We start from the raw sequence: 21,177 nt of genomic DNA, 5'->3' as shown, positions 1-21,177 counted from the left end.
TCCTTCCCAAATAAATAGAGACCTAATTTAGGTTTGATGTGAGTCTTACCAATCTGCTTCTACTTCCCAAAAAGCTTCCAGACCATGGACGCTCAAATGTTCCTGAGAAGTGAGTTGGAGAGGAACTGGTAAATTTCCATGGAGTTTCATGGGCTTCTCTTTCTCCAAATCCCCAGTCTCTACCAGAAGTATGCAACAGATTGGACTCCTGGAGTAAATAACATTTTCATGACTCGCTTCCAACTCAAAAGAGTTTTCTGATAGCCTATACAATGTAAACACTATTAACTGAATCCCGGGGTCTTAAGTATATCTTATCTATATAACACATCAAGAAATGTCACTCTATAAAGCAAGAGATTCATAAAAATTGAACTTTTCAGAACATTTCTATAACTATCACATACTTGTTGGGTTCATTCAACTCTACAAATTAAGTACTTATCCAGTGTAGCTTCAACAGGAGGTATACTGGAAAAACTCTAAGTGAAATAAGTACTTTATTTTTCATTTGTAATTGACCATTTGTCTTGTCCTTAGTGAATATTATTTCCAAAGTTTTTAAGCAATCTGCTTCCATTTAAGTACTTCCATATCAACCTTACTGATAGATCTGTCATATAACTATGTCTTCTAGGGGGAAAGGAGCATTTAAAATATGGTTTTAGATTGCTATACTTCTCAGCTGCATGCCTCAATGTTTATAGGCTCCTGTGATCTACAGTTGCTTCCCATGATGAAATTCCAACCCCTCAGTTTTCTTCCCAAACAAGCAAAAACCAAATGTATAACCAACCAGAAGCAATTCTCCACTCCCCACAGAAATGTTGTACTGTTACCCTGTTCTCTCCCTCTCTGCTTTGACGAGGGAGTATAGGATGTTTCCAATATTACCTCTCCTCTTTTATGTGTTGTAATATATAAAATATAGTTTATATCATTCATACAATAGGAGGATAAAAATGGTTGAAGTCTGCCAGTCACAAAAAGTCAAAACTTCATATGGTCTGGCTATCCAAAATCTCCTAAGCTCCCTACTGGGTGTGTTTGTGCACATATGTGTATATCTCTTAGTGACATTTAAAAGTAGAGCTAGTTTAAAGAAACTGCTACAATTTCAACAGTGAACTAAGTGATACATATTTAAGTTGGCAGCCAGATTAAAGTATATTAAACTCACATTCACAGTGCCCCTTTTTTATGCCTCTGTACTTTCTATAATGGCAACACAGAACAGAATAACCTTCAAAGCTGCTATCTTAAAAGGATAGAATTTCTCATCAAATAATCACATATTCATATACTATAACCCAAAGGTTGGAAGAATTTTTATCCATCCCAAACTATTTTATGCTGTTAACATTTATTTTCAAAGAAAAGCATCAAAAAGATATACAATAGCAAGTCCCCAATTTACAAACTATCAATCAAAAAACACAACAATTAAGAATTCCAACATATTTTTCCAAAGAAATCATTTTATGAATGCTAGTTAAGATTATCAGGATAGTCAACAACAACAACAAAAAAATCTGTTTTTAACAGAAATCAAATGAAACAATAGTATATAAAAAACAATAGCATCCTCCAAATAAGCCCTGAGCCCTAAATCCTCTGGTCCTAAGTTCCTCTGAGTACCCCAGACTATTGGGGAGAGGGGGTAGAAGGGTACTGTCTCAGCATTAACAATAGTTAGCGACTGGACAGGTATGCTGATGAAAGTGTGAGATTTTCATTAACATGTACAATCATTCTTAAATTGAATTTTTATAAATTGAGGGCTTTTCTTATTCTCAAAGTATTTTAGCTGATATCTTTTACAGATCATGGAATCTATAAGTTCTCTAAAATATGGGGAAGATTAAAATTTAAAGTGGTTTATTTAGTGGGTTTTTTTTTAAAAGAAACCAAAAATATATAGAGAACAATTCAAAGAAGATTTTAAATGTTTCAAATTTTGAAGTTTCTCAATCAATTAATGTCCACATTAATCCCTTTATAAATCTGAATAAAATTATACAGGATTTATACATGTAGACAAACTTTCAAATTCTCAAATAACCTACACTGTGCTCAAGAATGTACTTCACATAATTCTCTGTGGATATCAATTATATATTTAAACTAACCTATTTAACTGGAGCCTCATGACATGTAGTCATTGCTCATAAAAGTTGAGTTTTTCAGAAAACAAAGAAAAATCATAACAATGGCATCCCAATCTGTGAATTCAATATTCAGAAGATTGAAGACACAACATGAAGAACAAAAACAAACAAAAACATAAATATGAGTTTCTTTAATTGAAAAAGATGGGCAAGAAAGGCAGAGTAAACTACTCTAGGAAAAATGAGTATGCTTTCTCAAATGGATACACCTAAAGCCACGTATTTCCTCTTTATAATTTCTATGTATAGAGATTTACCTTGAAGCAAGTCCCAAATGAAGTGGTATAATACCTGTTATGCACCAAAGCGACTCATCTCTAAATAAAAGGAATATGCTGAGGTGTTCTCTATTACAGCTGTTTCAATATCTGACTCAGATATATTTCAGGTGCTCAAAAAGCCAGTCAGGATTAGACCTATTTAGGGCAAAGCAGGTTGGGAATATTTTACCAATTACGGGAACTGGTGCCATATTAAAAAAAAAAAATCCAAGAAATTTGCTCCTATGGTCATATTAACAAAGAAAAACAAACCCTCAGGGAACAGATCCAATTATTAAGAGTATAAATCAGGTTTTATTTTTCTGAACAATGAAAATTATTTTAGTCAAAGATATTTAGATTCTAAACCTAACTCTAGTTTGACTGTACTTTTGTGTTCAAATCAAATTTAAATATATTAAACTATTTTAGTATTGGTTTTGGAAAATCTTTGATTTCCTGGGATTAAACTAAAGAAATACAAGTTGTAGTATTAAAAATTATATCAAAGAACATGAAACTAGAATATTCTCAAAGATGCCACAGATTTCTCTTTACACCAAAAGGTTCAAAACACCCTCTACTAAAGAAAAACCTCACTATACAAATGCTACCATTATCACGATCATATTTCAGAATGTTTCCATCTACATAAATTATAACTATATGGCATATTAATAACAAACTAGAAGTCTTTGGCCATATTCAAAATTCAAGACCACTTTTCCCTTCAACTCTTCATAAAAAACCAAAAAAAAAATCTTTGAAACCTTTATTTACAGCAAAATATTGTGAAGTGGAAGTAGAAATAATGCTGGAATTTTACATCCAAGAACTCAGGTTTGATCCCCTTGTCATTTATTACCTGTGTGGCACACTCTTCACCTTTCTGGGCCTCAATTTCTAATCTGTAAAATTAAGGGGGTGAGACTAGTACCCCTTTCAGGCTCAAAATTATGAGGCTAAGGACTAACCGAATTCTAGACAAATACAATTGAGTTTTGAAAGCTCTTCTGACACTCTGGCTCTGTTCCCAAGGTGTATAAATTGAATCCCTGACAGTTCTAAAAGGGGTTCTGTTACCATAGGAAACCACATATAGAACTTTCTTCCACAGCACTGTTTTAACACAAATAATAAAATCTGTACCAATAGTAAATATGGTCACATTAGTTCTGTAGTTATTAAGAATAACTTGTTAATCAACATGAAACTGTATTTATCTTAAAAACAAGGGACTAATTTAAAAACCACAATTTTCAATATGCTTTACACATTTGAGAAAGGAATGGTTTTATTTCTGGTCAGAAGCTGAGGCAGAAAAATTTTATCACAAGTCCTAAATCCTAAATTAATGTTGTGAAAGTCCCATACCTTGTGTGTAATTAGCACCTTCCCCTTCAAGAAAATTTGGACTAAGAAACTTCAACCTGTCATGCAAGACTGCCAAAGGAGCTGGTGGCAATTTTATTTACAAGGACAGTATTTGCTTTACTCTTATGTGACATTAAGTTCAGTTACATAGAAGAGAACCTCATTTTAACCAAATACAGAATCCAGATTTATAAAACTGATATTAGGGATGCTGATTTACTTTCCAAGATAAGTTTTATTAAAAATTCATTGAGTCCTATAACTACCAAATTCCCCAAGTATATTTAAAACAAATTGCAAAAACTCTACTTATATTCAACTCCAGTACTTCTTAACAAGAGGTAAACTATTAAATATCAATGTACTGTACTTTTTCCTAACAATAATCATGACATAATGCTTTCTTCCAAGATCACAGAGAGTATAGCAACACCAGTTCTGCATTTCAACTAAAAAAACAAAAATCCCCTTAAAAGTTCCTAATGTTTAAGTATACGAGATGTATCACTATCCAACAAGCCAAAATTTATGACCTCCTGATGTTGGATCATTAGCATCCCATACAGAAGAACAGTCCATTAATCACTTATTCTTTTTCCTTTAAACTTGTTAAAAGTCTTTATATTTTGTTTGGGGGCAGGGGTATGGAATAACAATGAAATAACAACTTAATATTTCATTATTGCTTTGGGCATGCACTGTGATTTAACACCACCAGAAGAGGTGAGGAGAAAGAAAAACAAATTTGATTTAATTTAGAAAGATACAATTGATTTAATCAAGTCTGTATATCAAAAGTTAATTCTGATATTTTAGTTTTTAAAAATACACAATAATCTGATTACTTGATAACTTCACAAATTAACTATTAATGCAGCAAGTGGGAAAATAATTTTAATGTTTCAAATTAATATGTTACCTGATGCTCAGAATTCAGTCTGAATGGAGATTCTCTTGGGTGATATGCATCACTCATACCACTTCCTCTGCCTCCAGATACAGTGCGAGCACTTAAGGAAGAACTGGAGGGCTCAACAGTTATCCTTCTAGGGATCCTTGAAGGTTTGGATTTCATTCTTAAGGTTGTCTGTGAAATGCAAATTTCAATTAATTGTCTCTGGGGGGAAAAAGATAAACTCAAGCACACTTATCAAAAGGGTAAAAGCATCAATACCTAATATGATTTAAATTGTCATCAGTTTAAAAAGGGAATTAGAAATTAAAATCAATAAACGAGTTTTGAATGAATAGAGATAATATAGTGCCCAATCCAGAGATAGGAAGGTCCTGGCCACCTTATATACCTCCTACCTTGAAAAGTGCAATATGCTCAATCTATAAACTGTCGGAACTGGATACGACTTAAAACAGGAGACAAGGTTTTCCTAAACTACATTCATTACAGCACTGGGTGAGCCAATTTTTCTGTATAATATTTCTCTACCCTAGATCCTGTAAGTAGATGGTATCTAGGGCCAAATTTAAGAAAAAGACTTCTGTAAATCTCTCAATTACACAAACCAGTCTGCAGCAGAAAGGCATTTAGTAAGATTCAGTGTTTTCTCAATCTATAAATGAGTTGTTATGAAACTAAATGGGTTGTTTTGAACACAGAACAGTTTCCTACCACAAGAGGGTTAAATGAATTCAATTCCTAGGATAATTAACTCTATATTTAAATTTGTGATTTAGTATTTGAACCAAAGTAAACATGAAGACCTTTCCAAATTCTAAGACTAGCTAGCTCAGAAATTGTAGGAGTGATTATTATTGGAACTTTCTGATCTAATACTAATTTTTAAATGTCTGCTTATTTTAATGGTGGCTATTTTATTTAAAAAAAAAACAAAAACTACAGCTTTATTATCCTGAGGAAAAATACAGGGCAAGAAACCAGTTCTGCTTAAGCTATAAAGCACTCTGAGGGAGAAAACGACAGAATGTGCCAGTCAAATCAAACCATCACCACCACCATCCCTCCCCTCAGAAAGTGATGGAGATAGCCCAGAATTCCTAAGACCAAGAGCTTTGAGAGTAACAATATTCCCCCCAAAAAATCAGACCTTCCTCCAGTCCAGCCCCCACAATCATCAATGAGGGTAGAAATCATTGTGGAGAAGGGGCCCACCTCCCTCAGCACCACCAGCTGCAGCCTGCTAACCAACTGCCACACCAAGAGGCAGATAAGCACAAAAGGATGCTCCTAAACCACAGGTCCTGCTTCTAGCCCAGTTTTCACACCCATCATCCAGAAAAGCAACTCCTGTGAAAGAGGAAGCCAATCCCACCAAATGTCAAAGAGATGCTACTCACACAACATGCAAGCCACCCTTACATAAGGAATAACCAAGACAGAAATGGACAGGAAACTGCATGTGTCCAGCAGGTTAGTTCCACCACCACCTTGACTAACTTCTCCCCTCAGAACCGGATGGGGACAGGTCAGGACCCTAAACGCATCCTTGGGCTTTGGGATTGACAATACTTTCAACCCAGCAACCTCAGCCATTGCCATAGAAAGTAATCCCTATGGAGATTAGTTTGGCAAAGGCTCCTGCAGTCACCATATCTATTGCAGCCCCAGGGGGGGAAAAAAGTTCTTGTCAAAGTCTTTGGCATAGTCAAATGGCTCAACATCAGAAACTGTTAAGATTCTGCCAGTGGAAATGACATTAAAGAACAAACATTTCTATCTATTTTGCCACTGCACCCTAAGTAAGGACCATGGGACCATTCCATTTGAAGTAAGCTCCTTGAGAACAGGAACTGTCTCACTTTTCTATTCATATCCCTAGTGCTTAGCAGTGTTTTCTTCGCACATAGTAAATGCATGTTTTAACCATTCTTTTGTTCTCAAATTAGTATGTATAGTTCTCTACTTAATTATTTTTGCTGCTATTTCCCTTTTTAATGAAGTAGGAAAAGTTAAGAAAATTAGGTTCTACAAGTTGTGGTATATGCATGCAATGGAATACTATTGTGCTGTAAGAAACAAGGAGCAGATGGACTTCATATTTACCTGGAGAGGCTTATACGAACTGATGCTGAGTGAGAAGAGTAGAATCAGGAGAAATTTGTACACAATTACAGACACAATGTATGTGTGATGACCAACGTTGACAGACTGGACTCTTCTCAGCAATGCAGGGTTGTAAATCAACCCCAAAAGACTCATGATGAAGAGAGATGTCTACATCCACAGAAAGAACTGAGTCTGAATCCAGATTGAAGCAAACTACCTGCTCTTTTTATTTGGTTTTGTTTCCTCTTTTCCATTGTTCATTCCATCTGATACAATCCTTCTTTATAACCTGACTAATGTCTAATGTGAAAGTATTTGCAGATCCTATACTTGATTGTATGCCACCATGGGAGAGGAGGGAGAGAAAATTTGAAACTCAAGGAACTGTGGAACTGAATCTTGTAAACTAAAAGTAAACAAACAAATTAATAAAGACCAAACAATTAAAATTAAAATAAAAAGAAGAAAAATTTCAAAAAGAAAAAAAAGAAAACTAGGTTCTAAAGCCACAAATAAGCAATATATGAACCCTGGTAAGCCATTTTATTTCTTTAAAATAAAAATTTTTGAAGTCACTAAATGGTGGGAAGCAGCATGGTATGGTGGGAAAGGTGCTAGATTTGGAGTCAAAAGACCTGGGTTCAAATCTTGGTTCTGCCACTTGATTACCTGTATAACCTCGGCATGTCACAAACTCTGTATTCATTCCCAAAATATGAGGGTTATATGATCTCCCAAGTCTCTTCTAGCTCTAGATCTAATGTCACTTAGATTTAAATCAACTTCCTCTACACTGGTTTATAACTATTTTATTTACAATCCAATGGAAACAGCAAAATCATTTACTGTCTCCAGAAGGTCCTTGGTCTAATTCATGTTGCACAGGGCCTGCCACAGAGTACAGCTTAATCAATTCTTTTGGGTTTATTAATTGATGTGTAGAAGGTTATCTAACGTCTCTGGGCCTCATTTTCTTTTTCACTTCTAGCTTTAAATCTTATGATTTCCAAATGGGAACTCAGGAGCAGGCAGGGCTTTCAAGAGAAAAAGTCAAGTACAGATACTGTGGTACAGACCCAATCTTTTATTTTGGTTAAGAGACTTTGCAGGGCCCCACTGTTACTGACCCCCTGACTAAGGACCCAAACACATGGAGAACTGAAGTTTCCTTAACTACCTTGCCTGGTGAAGAAAAATGTGTTCATCCACTGTCCTCAGCTGCTACCTAAACTGTAGCAATCCTAATGATGCCCTACCACTTTTGTTGAAATTCCCCCCTACACACATCCCTTTCTCCTCAAAACTCCCTCATTCTCACAATTATGTTCTAAGGATCAAATAATATAATAAATGGGAATGATTATAAAGTAATGTACTTAAAGTATGAAATTGGCACATGTGAGATTTTCTTTCATCTTTCTACCTAAAAGAGACCCTTTGAGATCACCTAGTTCAACTTAATTCATTTTACAGAATAAGGAAAATGAAGCCCCAAAGTTAAATGACTTTTAATTTCTTTTTTTTGGAGGGGAAAGGCAGGGCAATTGGGGTTAAGTGACTTGCTCAAGGTCACACGGCTAGTAAGTGTTAAATGTCTGAGGCCACATTTGAGCTCGGGTCCTCCACACTCCAGGGCCAGTGTGCCACCTCGCCACCCCTTAAATGACTTTTAATGTATAAGGTCAGTAGGAGAACTAATATTAAAACCTGGATCTTCTAGCTCCAAATCCAGTGGTTTTTCCAATATATCATATTATTTGTAACAGGAAAATTTGAGATTTTTGAAGAGATTTTAAGACACTCTTAACAGTGTCTTAACTTAAAAATTGCTGTGAAACCCACATGGGTTCTCAATAATCAACAAGCATTTATTTAGCACTACTGTGCTGTTTTTTATGTTAGAGTTACAAAGAGTAAATAATAATAGCTCCTGACCTAAAGGAGCTTACATTACAATGAAAATGGCACATATATATATATATATATATATATATATAAAAAACATGCAATATAAATATAGAGTAGATGGAAGATGACCTGATGCTATGGCAGTAGTCACCTCTACATACCTTTGTGTTTTCTCCAGTACCTTATTTTTAATAAGGCAATATCAAAACTTTTGCTTCCACTTCTTACAGAATGTAAGCTCATTTCTTTGTCTCTGCAAACCCAGAGACATGGGTTTTCATGTTTTAGGTGTTTAAAATAGTCATCAACTGGTTACACTTTCAACTTAGTTTTAAGCAGTATTCCCCTTCAGAAAAACTGGCTTGTCAAGATCTGAACAAAGTTCAAGGTATCCCCTATGGAAGCAACATGGTAAAATGGGGAAAGCAGTAGCTCTGAAGTCTAAGGATGTAGGTGCAAATCTCACCTACTACAATGTCCTTGGGTCTCAATTATACAATGAAGGCACTGGACTAAGTGGCACAATGGAGTGCAGTGGACAGAATGCTGGGCCTGCAACAGGTGGACCTAAGTTCAAATCTTACCTCAGATATTTATTAGCTGTATGACCCTGAGGTAAGTCACTTAACCTTCTTTGCCCCAGTGTCCTCATCTGTAAAATGAGCTGAAGAAGGAAATGGCAAACTATTTCAGTATCTTTGCCAAGAAAAGTCCAAATGGGGTCAACAAGAGTTGGACACAAATGAAAAACACAACAGCAGCAGCAACAACAGAAAGTCCCTTCTAGTTCAAGATCTATGATCCTTCTCAGATGATGCATCCTAGCATAGAGATGACCTTAGGTGATTGAAGGCTATGCTAAAGGTATGCAAACCCGTTCTCCGGTATTGGAAAGGCATCAATATTCCAACAACAGACTACCTGCTTTGCAAGGTCTCAATTTAAGTATGGAAAAGCTCATCACCAGTGGACTGGCCAACTGGCAATGAGCTCTTTGGTCATGGAAACCCTTGAAACAAAAATAAAAAACAGCCCTCGGTCTCATACTGAATATTTTCTGTTCTGCTTTCACTGTAACAGTTTTTGACCCATCTGTCACCCTCAAGCTGCAGAGGTTCACCCAGGTGTGACCACTGTGCATGCTACAGTTTCTTGGAGCCACAGGTAACAGCTGAGTGCCAGGTGGACACCAAAGGTGTAGTATGAGCAACCCTGGAAAGGGCTCAGGCAAGCCCCCACACCAGAGGTCCTGATCCTCCTTGAACACTCACATACCCCAAGGAATGCAGGCATCCCTCCTGTTGAAACTTTACTTGATGGCTCTCCAGTATGATAGAAACTACCAGACTTTGAAACAACTTTTGAGGACCTTAGATGCCAAGATATTAAGACAATCTGAAATACAGCTTGTTCTTTACAATTCTAAATTAAAAAAAAAATATATATATATATAATAGCTGACTATATTTTGCACTTTTTCTCTTGCTTATTTTCTATCTAGACTGACCTAAAATTAAATAAGCAACTCTAGATAAGATTAGATATAACTAATTATGTCTGAGGTAATATTACTTCCAGGAAAACTAAGTTGGGTCAAAATAACTAACATCTATTTTACTTAGTAGATATCAACTATACTTTCTTTATAGCTTTGCAAGGAAATTTTTCAAAATCCCAAAACTTAATCTTCTCTGAGTTTCACATTCCACTACTTCCCTCACAGGACTTTCAGGAGGAAAGCATTTTGTAAAATGTAAAGCTCTACATATGTATTGAGCTGTTATTATTAATAAGATAGTTTAAGTAACTTGCCCAGGTTCACAAAGGTAGGATTCAAATCTGTATATTCAGGTCAGTTCTGTTTCTACTACATATACGGTGTATGCCAGTTAATATTGTATCTCCAAAAGCTTTAGTAAAGATATGAGAAAAAGCTTAGTCTGATATTAAGACTACTGAGGAGGTATGTTTATTTCTAGTAGCAAATTAAATTGGGAAGGAAATGGGTCTGGGGGTAATTATTAGAGCAATGTTTTTTTGTTCTACTTTTAAATGATTGGAATATTCAATCTTAAGGCTTCTATGATAATTTGTTTTGCTTCATTAGCTATTATTATAAGAGGGCAATAAGAAAAGGGGATAAGTGGAGAAATGACAGTGGTTAAAAAAATTTTTTTAAAGAAAAAAAAAAAAAAGACAATGAAAAACAAAAAAGGTGGTAGGCATTTCCCTAGGTCAGCAAGTGATATGAAAAGAGGTGCTAACAATAACAAGTGTAACCAACATATTTCCTGGTTGAAAGATTGAAAATACAAATAAAAGATATTTAAACCCAAAGAATTCCTAATGTGGAGGTGTAACAAATATTAAATTGAATTTGATTAGTAATTTTACCTAGGGTACTAGTTCTCAAAATGGCCTAAGCAGGAAGGTCTTAAATTCCTTTTGAAAGATAAAGTTAGCAAGCAGCTCTCAAGCAACAGTAATAATCTTAATATTGTTCAACGTATTACTCTGAACATAAATATATACTCATTTCACTATGACCAGGCAGATTTGGAGATAAGAAGAATAACCTAATAGGAAACATAATCAAAATGAAACTCAAGGGAGAAAATGAAGAGGTAGAGGCCTCAGAGACAGCAAATTTACAGGGTAGGTAATTATTTCTGGCAACTTCTTTTAGATGACTTGATTGAATTCTGACAATGTACGTGTCACTTGGAAACTTATATAATGTGGTTGCATAAGTAGTAGGTCAAACTAGAGCACTTACTGGGTTAAATAAATGAGTATCCTTCTACTCACCAGGACTGAGTGTTTGAAATTCAATGCTCTAAAACAAAATCTGCAACTCCGCCTTGAAATTCAGAATCATAGCAGAGTTCCCATATATAGTTAATACTATAGTAACTATAATTAGTATATGTAACTCCTATATATAACTAGATTTTTATTACAGTAAATTTTTATATGATTATTTTCTTATTTTATTCGTGTTGAAAATATTGATGTTTTACTTCACTTTTCAGCTTGGTAATAATTGGAGTCTTCAAAATATACCTATGAAGTGTAATTTTTTTTTATCAGATATATACATATTCAAATTGAGGACAATTTTTTTTAAAATCCAATTCCACTACTCTTCACCATCACAGATAATTAAAAATCAACTAATTTTTAAAAAACAAACTAGTAGAATATGATGCTGTACAAGAACCTAAAGTCAGGGTCTCCAATAGACAAGGTTGATATGTACTTGACGTTTCAGATGAGTACTTGATTGAAAGGAAACTCATTGAACTCAGAAAACGGCACAAGTTTTCCATCAACTATCCATTTTATTTTTATAAGAGTAAAACAATTAGGCAACTTTAATATAAAGAAGACACCAAAGACATGACAATTAGCCTATTAATGTAAAGGGGATGAGGCCAATAAGTGCTAGTCCTTAAAAGTATGATGCAATATGCCAGGCCTGGTTCCAATCAAAGTGTAGGCTGGTAAGTCTACTTCCAGGCACAAATAATGTAATTCCCCCAATTTCAGAGCATTCAGGCAGGTGTCCTCTATTCCCAATCAGTTTACTGCATAAAGACAAAGTCTTCTCATTTGGCTGTTGAGCTGGAACTGGGTATGCATACAAAAGGTTCCAGACATTATCCAGACTCTTCCCTGGCAGAAAACGAGGACAAGGACTGCCTTCTTCTCTGGTGACATACAAGAACAGCTTGAACTTTGAAGACAATTAAAAGTTTTTTTTATCACCCTCAAAGTAAATTGAAAGGAAGCAACCAGAGGATACCTACCTGAGTGCTCTGAAGAGGAAGGAAGGGTCCCTTCACTATACATGCAAAGAAGCACTCACCAAGCCTCCAAGTGGAAAAGAACCAGTCAGGGAACATTGCACAACCGCTAAAGCTAGGTTCTCCTCACTAGCAGACTCCTATTACATGATATTTATTTTGAAATCTCTGGAAATATAATGAAGGTAAAGCCCAAGGAGCATGGTTACTACTGAACACCAAATTAAATTAAACTATTTACCAGGTGTCTACTACATTCAAGACACTATGAAAGGGTCCAAAGTAAATAAAGCAAAATCTTAAGTACTATACTAGGATAGAGAAGTGTTATTATAGTGCAAACATTTCTACAGTAAGTAAAATAAACTAAACTTGAAGATCTAAATGTGCACAGAAAGCAACATTCTCAGGAAAAGTAGTGTAACTGAAAGGACATGAGGAGTACTGTTTAACTGATAGTACTAATTAACCTCTGAAGTCCAAGATTCATAGCAGAAAAAGTAAACAAGGGGCAGACAAGAAGTATGAAGATTAACTAAATAAAAGAAAATAAGTTGAATACGAGGCGATGGATAAAGGAAGATATAAGTAGGAAGGAACAGTAGAGTGTTATAAAGGAGGGACTATTAAGTTAAAGTATCAAACATGACAAATTCCCAAAAATGTGCAATGAAGTTCCAAATAAAATACCAGAGGTAATTCATATCTGGCAAATTTTGTAAGCTTACTGCTTTAGGGTGTTAACATAAGGAAGAGAAAACAGAAGGGAAGAAAAGGGAAAGAGAAAGAAAGAAGGAGAGGTGAAGGAAAAACATCCTATAACAGGGCTTTTTAAAGTGGATAGAGTGCTAAGCCTGAAGTCAGTTAGACTCCAGTTCAAATCAGGCCTCGGACACTTACTAGTTGTGAGACTCTGGTCAAATCACTTTACTTTTCTGTTTGCCTTAATCCACTGAAGAAAGAAATAGCAAACCACTCCAGTATCCCTGCCAAGAAAAGCCCATGGAGAGAATGGTCTACATGGTCACAAAGTGTCTTAGACAACAGAAAGATTCAACCACAACAATGGACTCCTTCAGCAATCTGGTAAAGCCTATGAACCCTCTCTCAAAATGTTTTAAGTGAATAAAATAGTATAAAGGAAATCATTTATACTGAAACAGTCACTAACATTTTTCCCATGTTTATAGACTCCACATTAAGAACTCCTGTCCTTAAAACAATGCCTAAGTTGAGGCCAAAATGAAAATTTCTAGGTAAAAATATCAGCTAGAGATTGTATAAATTCCTAAAGTTATGGTCCCCGATTTCCCCCTTTGCAGTGACTCCTAATTAATTTCAAGACTCGAAAAACAAGTATCTACTGTAATGTCACTTGCCTCAGTCTCTAGCTATTTTGTCATACCAGTAAATCTATAAACTGTAAACTATTTTCAAAAATCTCATTCTCGAAAGTGATTTGACCATATGGTTCAAGTTCTCCTTTTAATTATGTCATGATCTTAAAAAGGTGTCCTATTAAGTATTTTTTAGTCACAAAATATTGAAAAAGAACATTCTATGATAGCATCAAATAAAAATTGCAGATCAACTTCAGGCTAGAGGCAAATCTTTTAGTTTGAATGCAAAAGTAACATATAGGGCGGCTAGGTGGCACAATGAGTAAAGCACCGGCCCCAGAGTCAGGAGAACCCGAGTTCAGATTAGGCCTCAGACACTTAACAACCACACCCACAAACAAAAAAAACTAGCTGTTTAACCTTGGGCAAGTTACTTAACCCCAAATGCCCTCCAAAAAGCAACAAAACAAAAAGTAACACATAAAGCTCTGTGAATATTAGCTATACTACCTGGTATATAATAAGCACTACATGGGGCAGCGAGGCATATCCGTGGATAGAGCCCCTGGCTAAGACTCAGGAAGACCCGAATTCATATTCTGCCTGGGACACTTAAAAGCTGTGGGATCCTGGGTAAGTCACTCAACCCTGTTTGCTTCAGTTCCATCATCTGTAAAATGAGCTGCAGAAAGAAACGGCAAACCACTTCAGCATCTTTGCTGCTGTCCTCCCTCCCCGCAAAGGGTGGAAATCATGAAGTCAGAGATGACTGATACAACTAAACAACAAGCACTTAATAGATGCTTGCCTATTTATTCTCTTTGAAGCCTTTGAACATTAACTGTAAATTAACTCATTCTGCTTCAGAAATTTAAAACCTCACAGACAAGTGTGAAATGCTACCAGATAATTCTAATGAAAGTCAGACGTTTATTTCTTTGTTTTGGGGGTGACTGACACAAATGGCTATTTTCAGTGATCCAGCTCATCAACCCAACTTTTGTCAGGTTTACCCAGTCAAGATAGGTCATGAAAACTCTATTCTTCCACCGCCTAGGGTCTTTCCTTCTTCTTCTCCTCCCAAGACACCTAAAACCTTTGAATTACCTAAAGCTGCCCTAAATCCCCCACTGAAGTAAGTTTCCAGCCCAGGCCCCAAGCTCCTAAATTAACTCTAGCCCAAGAGAAAATCCAGAGCACTGGAAAGAAAGACAGCTTTGGAGTCCAAGGAGAGTATGAATTCTGGCTCTTCCACTTACCTGTTTGACTTTGAATATGCTCTTTACCTTCTCTGGGCCTTCTAATCTGATGTGTAAAACAATAAAGTTGGTCTAAATAGTCTTTTAAGATCTCTTCAACGGGCAGCTAGGTGGCACTGTGAATAAAGCACTGGCCCTGGAGTCAGGAGGACCTGTTCAAACCCAGCCTTTGACATTTAACAATTAGTATCGACACTTAACACTCAGTATCTTACTGGGGCAAGTCACTTAACCCCAACTGCCCTGTCTTCCCCCCTCCAAAAAGAAAAAAAAGATCTCTTCAAGCACTCAACCTAAAGAGCCTATGGTCCCAATACCTTACTATTTCCCTCAGTGTCTCCTATTTGTACTTTGTGCCTAACATTTGGCTAGGGATGCAGTTGCAGTCATCTCTATCCCATAAACATTTAATCACAAAGTATCCTAAGACCTTTTTGTGACTATCAAATAAAGATTACAATTTAAGTCTAAGATAAAGTGATCTTTTGTAATTTGGAGTCAAAGGATCTGGTTTCAAATTACAGTTCTACAACAGTTTGCACAACTTTAGGTATGTCATGAGCTCTTCCCAGGACTTAGATTTCTTCATTAATAAAATGAGGGGGTCAGGGTAAACAACCTTCAAGGTTTTTTCAGTTCTAAATCCTAAGAACCATTTAAATTAACTGACACTGAAGCGTGACTGATAAAGCCCTTTCCAAAATTAGGATGACCTCTGTGTATTCTGGAGCTACATAAATGAGACTGGTATCTCCCTTCTCCTCCAGACCACAAGTGTGGGGTCTGCCCTAGGTACACCATAAGCCTGATCATGTATGCTCTACTACTTTTGAAAAGAATCTCTTGCATGGGATAACAAATCTGTCTTTAAATACTACCAAAGGGAGATCCCCCCTCCCCAATATGCACATCTACATCCATTCCAAAGAACCTGGGGATCTTGTCCTTTTATTGATAGCAAAGTGAGGTAGTGGACAGAGTATTGGGAGAGGAGTCAGTAAGACCTGAGTTAAAATCTGACTAGGTGTATGACTCTGAGCAAGTCATTGAAACTGCTTGCCTCATCTCAACTGTAAAGTGAGGATAATTATAGTACCTACTTCTCAAGGCTGTTGTGAAGATCAAATGAGATATGTGTAAAGCTCTTAGCACAAGGCTTGATGCATAATAGGCACTATATAAATTCATGTTCTCCCCTCATATTATCACCAAAAAAGAGTAAAAATTAAGTACAGTAACTTCTGGATGACTTCTAATGCCCGTTCTGGATGTTTTGTTCTGATGTACAGTCTGTACTTACACAACAGTCATAAACTAGATAACCAAACTACCAACATGGCAATGGCCCCACCCATGTTTACAGTTAGCTCCTATTCCCTAGATACTTCTACTTTCTAATGCTCCCCATATACAATAAAAACTTTATTTTCCCATAACTGCTAAAGGTAAGAATCCTGTGACAGATTCCCTAAAAAAAAAAAAAAAAAACCAAAAGTACAAGTATTATTTGAGGCCTGTCACCTAATTTTCATTAGGCCAAGTCTCATGTTTTTAGTCTTGAGCATTTGATAATTAAATTGTACAATTTAATAACGCAAACTTAATATCAATTCTCATAACTTCCTCAACGCTTATATACCATTTTATCATCAATAAACAAGAAAAGGTTTTTAACCCAGTTTCAGGGGGAAAAAATTAAGTAATTAGGATGCATTAACAAAGTATAGTCAAAACCCTACAATTTGTATCTAGAATAATTCCCTTTGCAGACCACTGTGCTATTCTCAATTTTAATACTTTGAAAAAAGGAAATGAAATTAATTAAATATAACTATAGTAAAGACTAAATAGAATAATAAAGTATAAGTCATGTCATATAGTTATGCTTACACAGCAAAATGTAAATTTATTCACCCTATTTTTTGCTTTTTTTTTTTTGGAAAGGGGAAGCAGGGCAATTGGGGTTGACTTGCCCAAGGTCACATGGCTAGTTAAGTGTCTGAGGTCAGGTCCTCCTGACTCCAGGGCCAGTGCTCTATTCACTGTGCCACCTAGCTCCCCCTCACCCTATTTTTTGGAAGCAAAGTGGTACTGGAATCAGAGGGCCTGGTTCACATCCTTGCTCTGCTAAGGAATTAGCTTATTTAACATCCTATAAAATGACTGGACTATCTTAGCCTCTAAGTAGGACAGCTAGGTGGCAGAGTGGATGCAATGGATAGATGGCATGGCCAGGAAGACTCATCTTCCTGACCCCAGAGATACTAGCTGCATAACCCTGGGCAAGTCACCTAAAGCTGTTTGCCTCAGTTTCCTAATGTGTAAAACGAGATGGAGAAGGAAAGGGCAAACCATGCCAGCATCTTTGCCAAGAACAACCCAAATGGGGTCAACAAAGAGTTGAACATGACTGTAATTTCTAAACAAAAAGTCTCTAGATTCCCAGCTCCCCAAACCATGATCTTATGACTTAACTCCACACACTATCACATATGTGAAAGTGGATCCTATTTCCCCAATCTACTGTATATGAAAGTCTTCAGGCAGCTTGGTGTAGTAGATTGAAGAGCTGGATGTGAATCAAGAATATCTGAGTTCAAATCCTGCCTCAGACACTGTCAAGCAAGTCTCTGGGCAAGTGATTCTTCTCAGCTCATTTTCCTCAATCATAAAAGGGGAATAATAAAATCTACCTCACAAAGATCAAATGAATGACATATAAAGTTCTTTGCAAACTTTAAAGTATTATATAAATGTTAGCTATTAACATTTAATTAAATTAACTATTAATATTAAAGCTATGCCTAAGATAGAACCTGACTAAACAAAAGGTAACTGTGCTATACAGTGGAATTCAGTAATATTAGGATATTTAGGACCACCACATAAATTGTTAGCTACCTACATCAATAAAGTGCTTCATGAGAATGGAAAATTTACAAAGCACTTTCCTCTAATAACACTATGACATTAGTTGTGTAAAGATTATTATCTTCATTTTGTAGATGAAAAAAATTGACCCTCAGATGCAAAGAGGACCTAAGTTTTTTCACCACACCTTGCTGCCTCTACATAAAGTGGAAGTATCCAGTATCAAAGGTTCCAAGGACAGTTTTGTAACAATCCAAATTCCATTTCTCATTTGGTATCTCTCCCTAAAGAAATGTTTTTTGTTTCATACTAAGTAAATGAATCCTCAGTTCTTTCTACAAAGAATTCCTATGTAATCCACATAGGAACATAACTACTAATCTATGTGACTAAAGTCTAAATGATAGTAGGGTAAAACAAAACAGAAATCAGAGAGGAAAATTGAGCACATTAAGACTCTCCTTCAAAAATCTTTGGTATTTTCATAAAACTATGTTTGCTGTATGTTTGTCTTATTAGCACAGCAATATAAAGAATTAAGTGTTTCCTAATGGTTGATCTCTCTGTCACTCAGTTCCCTATTCAAACTCTAGTGTCTCCAGTTCATATTCCAAATATAAATGCCTATCTTCTACATGAAGCCTGAACCTAAAGCCATTCCTCTCAAACAACCCTATCTTTGAACTATTTTGTATTTATTTGTATTATTCTCTTTATATTTATTCTGCATATATTTATATACTAAGAGTACTTGTCTCCTACATTAGAATGTAAGCTCCTTGGGAGTATATTCAATTTATTTGCAACAACAGAGTTTAGTAGTATGGTACACTTAAAACAGTAGGTAGTTAATAAATACCTGATTGATTAGAGAGAGTAATTTAATGTTGATGTACAGAACCAATAAAAACCTGTAAGCAAAATTTAACATCAGTAGAAAAACAAAACTAGATAAAGGAAATACAGAACTAGAACTAAATTAACAAATTTAAGATCAGTAGAAAAACAGAACTAGATTTGGAGTCAGAGTCAAAGGATCTGGGTTCAAATTCTGACCCTGCTACTTACTCTTACTTTGAGCAAGCAACTTTCCTTAAGAAAATGACCTTGGGCAAATAACTTTTCTCTCTCCTCATCTGTAAAATGAGACTAATTTAAATAATGTCTCTGGTCTCTTCCATCTATAAAATCTACAATCCTGTGATCCTAGGACTCTTTGGGTCTCACATTCCTTATGTGTAAAATAAACCTGGCATCTAAGGTACCTTTTAAGCTCTAAATGATCCTGATGTAATACATGGAGATACAGTGTTTAAAACTTCCTAAAGATCATTTAAGGAAGTTCTTGATAAGGTTAAATGAACTCCAAATTAATAAAAGGAATTTAACAAATATCTTGTTTTCATTTGTAAAATGAGTTTTAATTTGCAATTCTAAAGGTTAAAGTATTTTTAGGTTATATTTAGAGACATAAGGAGAATATTAAGTAGAAATGTTCAAATAATAATGGAAAGAAAACCAGTTTTCCTCAGTAGGATCCCAAAACCTGCTTCTTCCAAAATGGCTGCCAAAATGGGTGTCAACTTTAGTGACTTAAAAACCGGTTGTTCTGCATATGCAGCATAACTGGTAGAGCCAACAAAGGAATATATTTGGGAGCAAGCAGAACCAGATTTGATCATGTTCTAGGGTAGAAAGGTAAAAATATATTTTAAAATATGGTTTATGTACTAATGAAATTAAAATCTAGCCAACTATCAGCCCTTAAAAAGACTAATTTGTAAAATAGCAAAGCTGTCTGTCTGGTTATCTTCAGGTCATACCATGATTTATTACCACTTCCAAAATTAAAAAACAGGGAGGGACACCATGGAATGGAAATCTTTTACAAAGAATGGGGATGGCAAAGTAGTACTTATGATTTCCGGAAGATGATCTTTGTGGGGTAACTAATAATCTTTAACAATAAGAATCACTATGGATTTTAGATTTAACTATCAGTTTACCAGTTTCTTAGTAAAGTTGCTGAGGTGAATTTAAATGTTAATCTAAAATAAAGTCTACAGCTTCTGAGGATTTTATTTGTTTCACTTGATTTATACATCTACTTGATATCTATTACCAAATCTCAACAGAAATTCCGATGGCTCATCTCTTTATTCTAGGTGAAGTCAAATAATCTAGAGATCTAGGGAGCAAATGGAGAGACCCCAAGGAATTCGCACACACACAAAAAAAGAAAAAAATTAAGTTTTGCTCTTAATTTCATCATTAAGAGCATCTACTACATTTAACATTGCATAGCAGAGTAGTGGAAAGAACCCTAAAATAAGGTTTTGACCAAGTTTAAACTCTTTCAGCCTCAGTTTCCTCATCTGTAAAATGGGAAAAGTAATATTAGTATTTTTGCTACCTACTTTCACGATTGAGGAAAATTCTTTTGTAAACCTGAAAATGCTATATAAGTGTGAGTTATTGTTACACAAGTAAAATCTGCAATAAACCACTCTAAACATTCACTCCTGAGTTTATTTTGCCCTCATACCAGTAAATTTCCATTTATGCTCAGTTTATCACTTAAGGAAAAAAAAGAAAACTGTGCCAAAACTCGCATTTTATTTGTTAATTAAAATTAAACAATTAAATTTGATCTTTGTTACGCAATCCTTTGCCAAAATAAAACAGCATCGTAAAGAAATATTTAAAGGCCTAGCAGTACAGTGTTCTATAAAAAGGTGCTAAACGCAGGAGGGGCCGCATTTGGGATAAATTTTTCCTCCACTACACTATACAGAACAATCCCACACAAGCAAAGAATTATTTACCTCGGCCAGCAAAAACCGGGGGCAAGCACAAAAAGCTTCCACACACACAAACACCAAAACAAGTTTCTAGCTAATTGGCTTTAATTCAAAACCTGGTGGCACTTACCTACTCGGTTCTGACCAATTTTTATTCAACAAGTAAGCACCAACCATCGAACCACCTGGGAGGGTCCATCTCCAAAGCACCCCCCCACACACACACACACACACTGGAGGCCTAAAGGACTCCCGAAATCCGACCCTGGACTCGGCCTCCCTCCCCTTCCCCCCACCACACATTTTTTCATCAAAGATCCCTCAACTCTCTACCCCACCTAATGCACCGAAGCACTAACACAAGGGGG

The 21,177-nt window shown here is 35.8% G+C and overlaps 1 protein-coding gene across 6 annotated transcripts in view; it reads right to left on the bottom strand.

The window, feature by feature from the left end:
• The window catches only part of MARCHF7 (membrane associated ring-CH-type finger 7), a 61,286-nt gene that overhangs the window by 39,640 nt on the left and 469 nt on the right, over window positions 1–21,177 (bottom strand). For 4 of the 6 annotated variants that reach the window (XM_069080616.1, XM_069080613.1, XM_069080614.1 and 1 more), the window contains exons 2-3: window positions 4,722–4,889; window positions 50–208 (exon numbers count right to left, since the gene is read on the bottom strand). In XM_069080616.1, the coding sequence (XP_068936717.1) occupies window positions 50–208; window positions 4,722–4,877 (315 nt within the window). In that variant the 5' untranslated portion in view covers window positions 4,878–4,889. The remainder of the gene's footprint in view (window positions 1–49; window positions 209–4,721; window positions 4,890–21,177) is intronic. The other 2 variants (XM_069080617.1, XM_069080618.1) reach the window with 1 other exon arrangement.

Source organism: Petaurus breviceps, unplaced genomic scaffold, assembly GCF_028583685.1.
Source record: "Petaurus breviceps papuanus isolate PSGF00001 unplaced genomic scaffold, PetGlider_PUasm1.0 91133, whole genome shotgun sequence".
Classification (NCBI taxonomy): domain Eukaryota; kingdom Metazoa; phylum Chordata; class Mammalia; order Diprotodontia; family Petauridae; genus Petaurus; species Petaurus breviceps.
The sequence above is the reverse complement of the archived record's forward strand: the minus strand, read 5'-3'. Positions and strand labels throughout refer to the sequence as shown.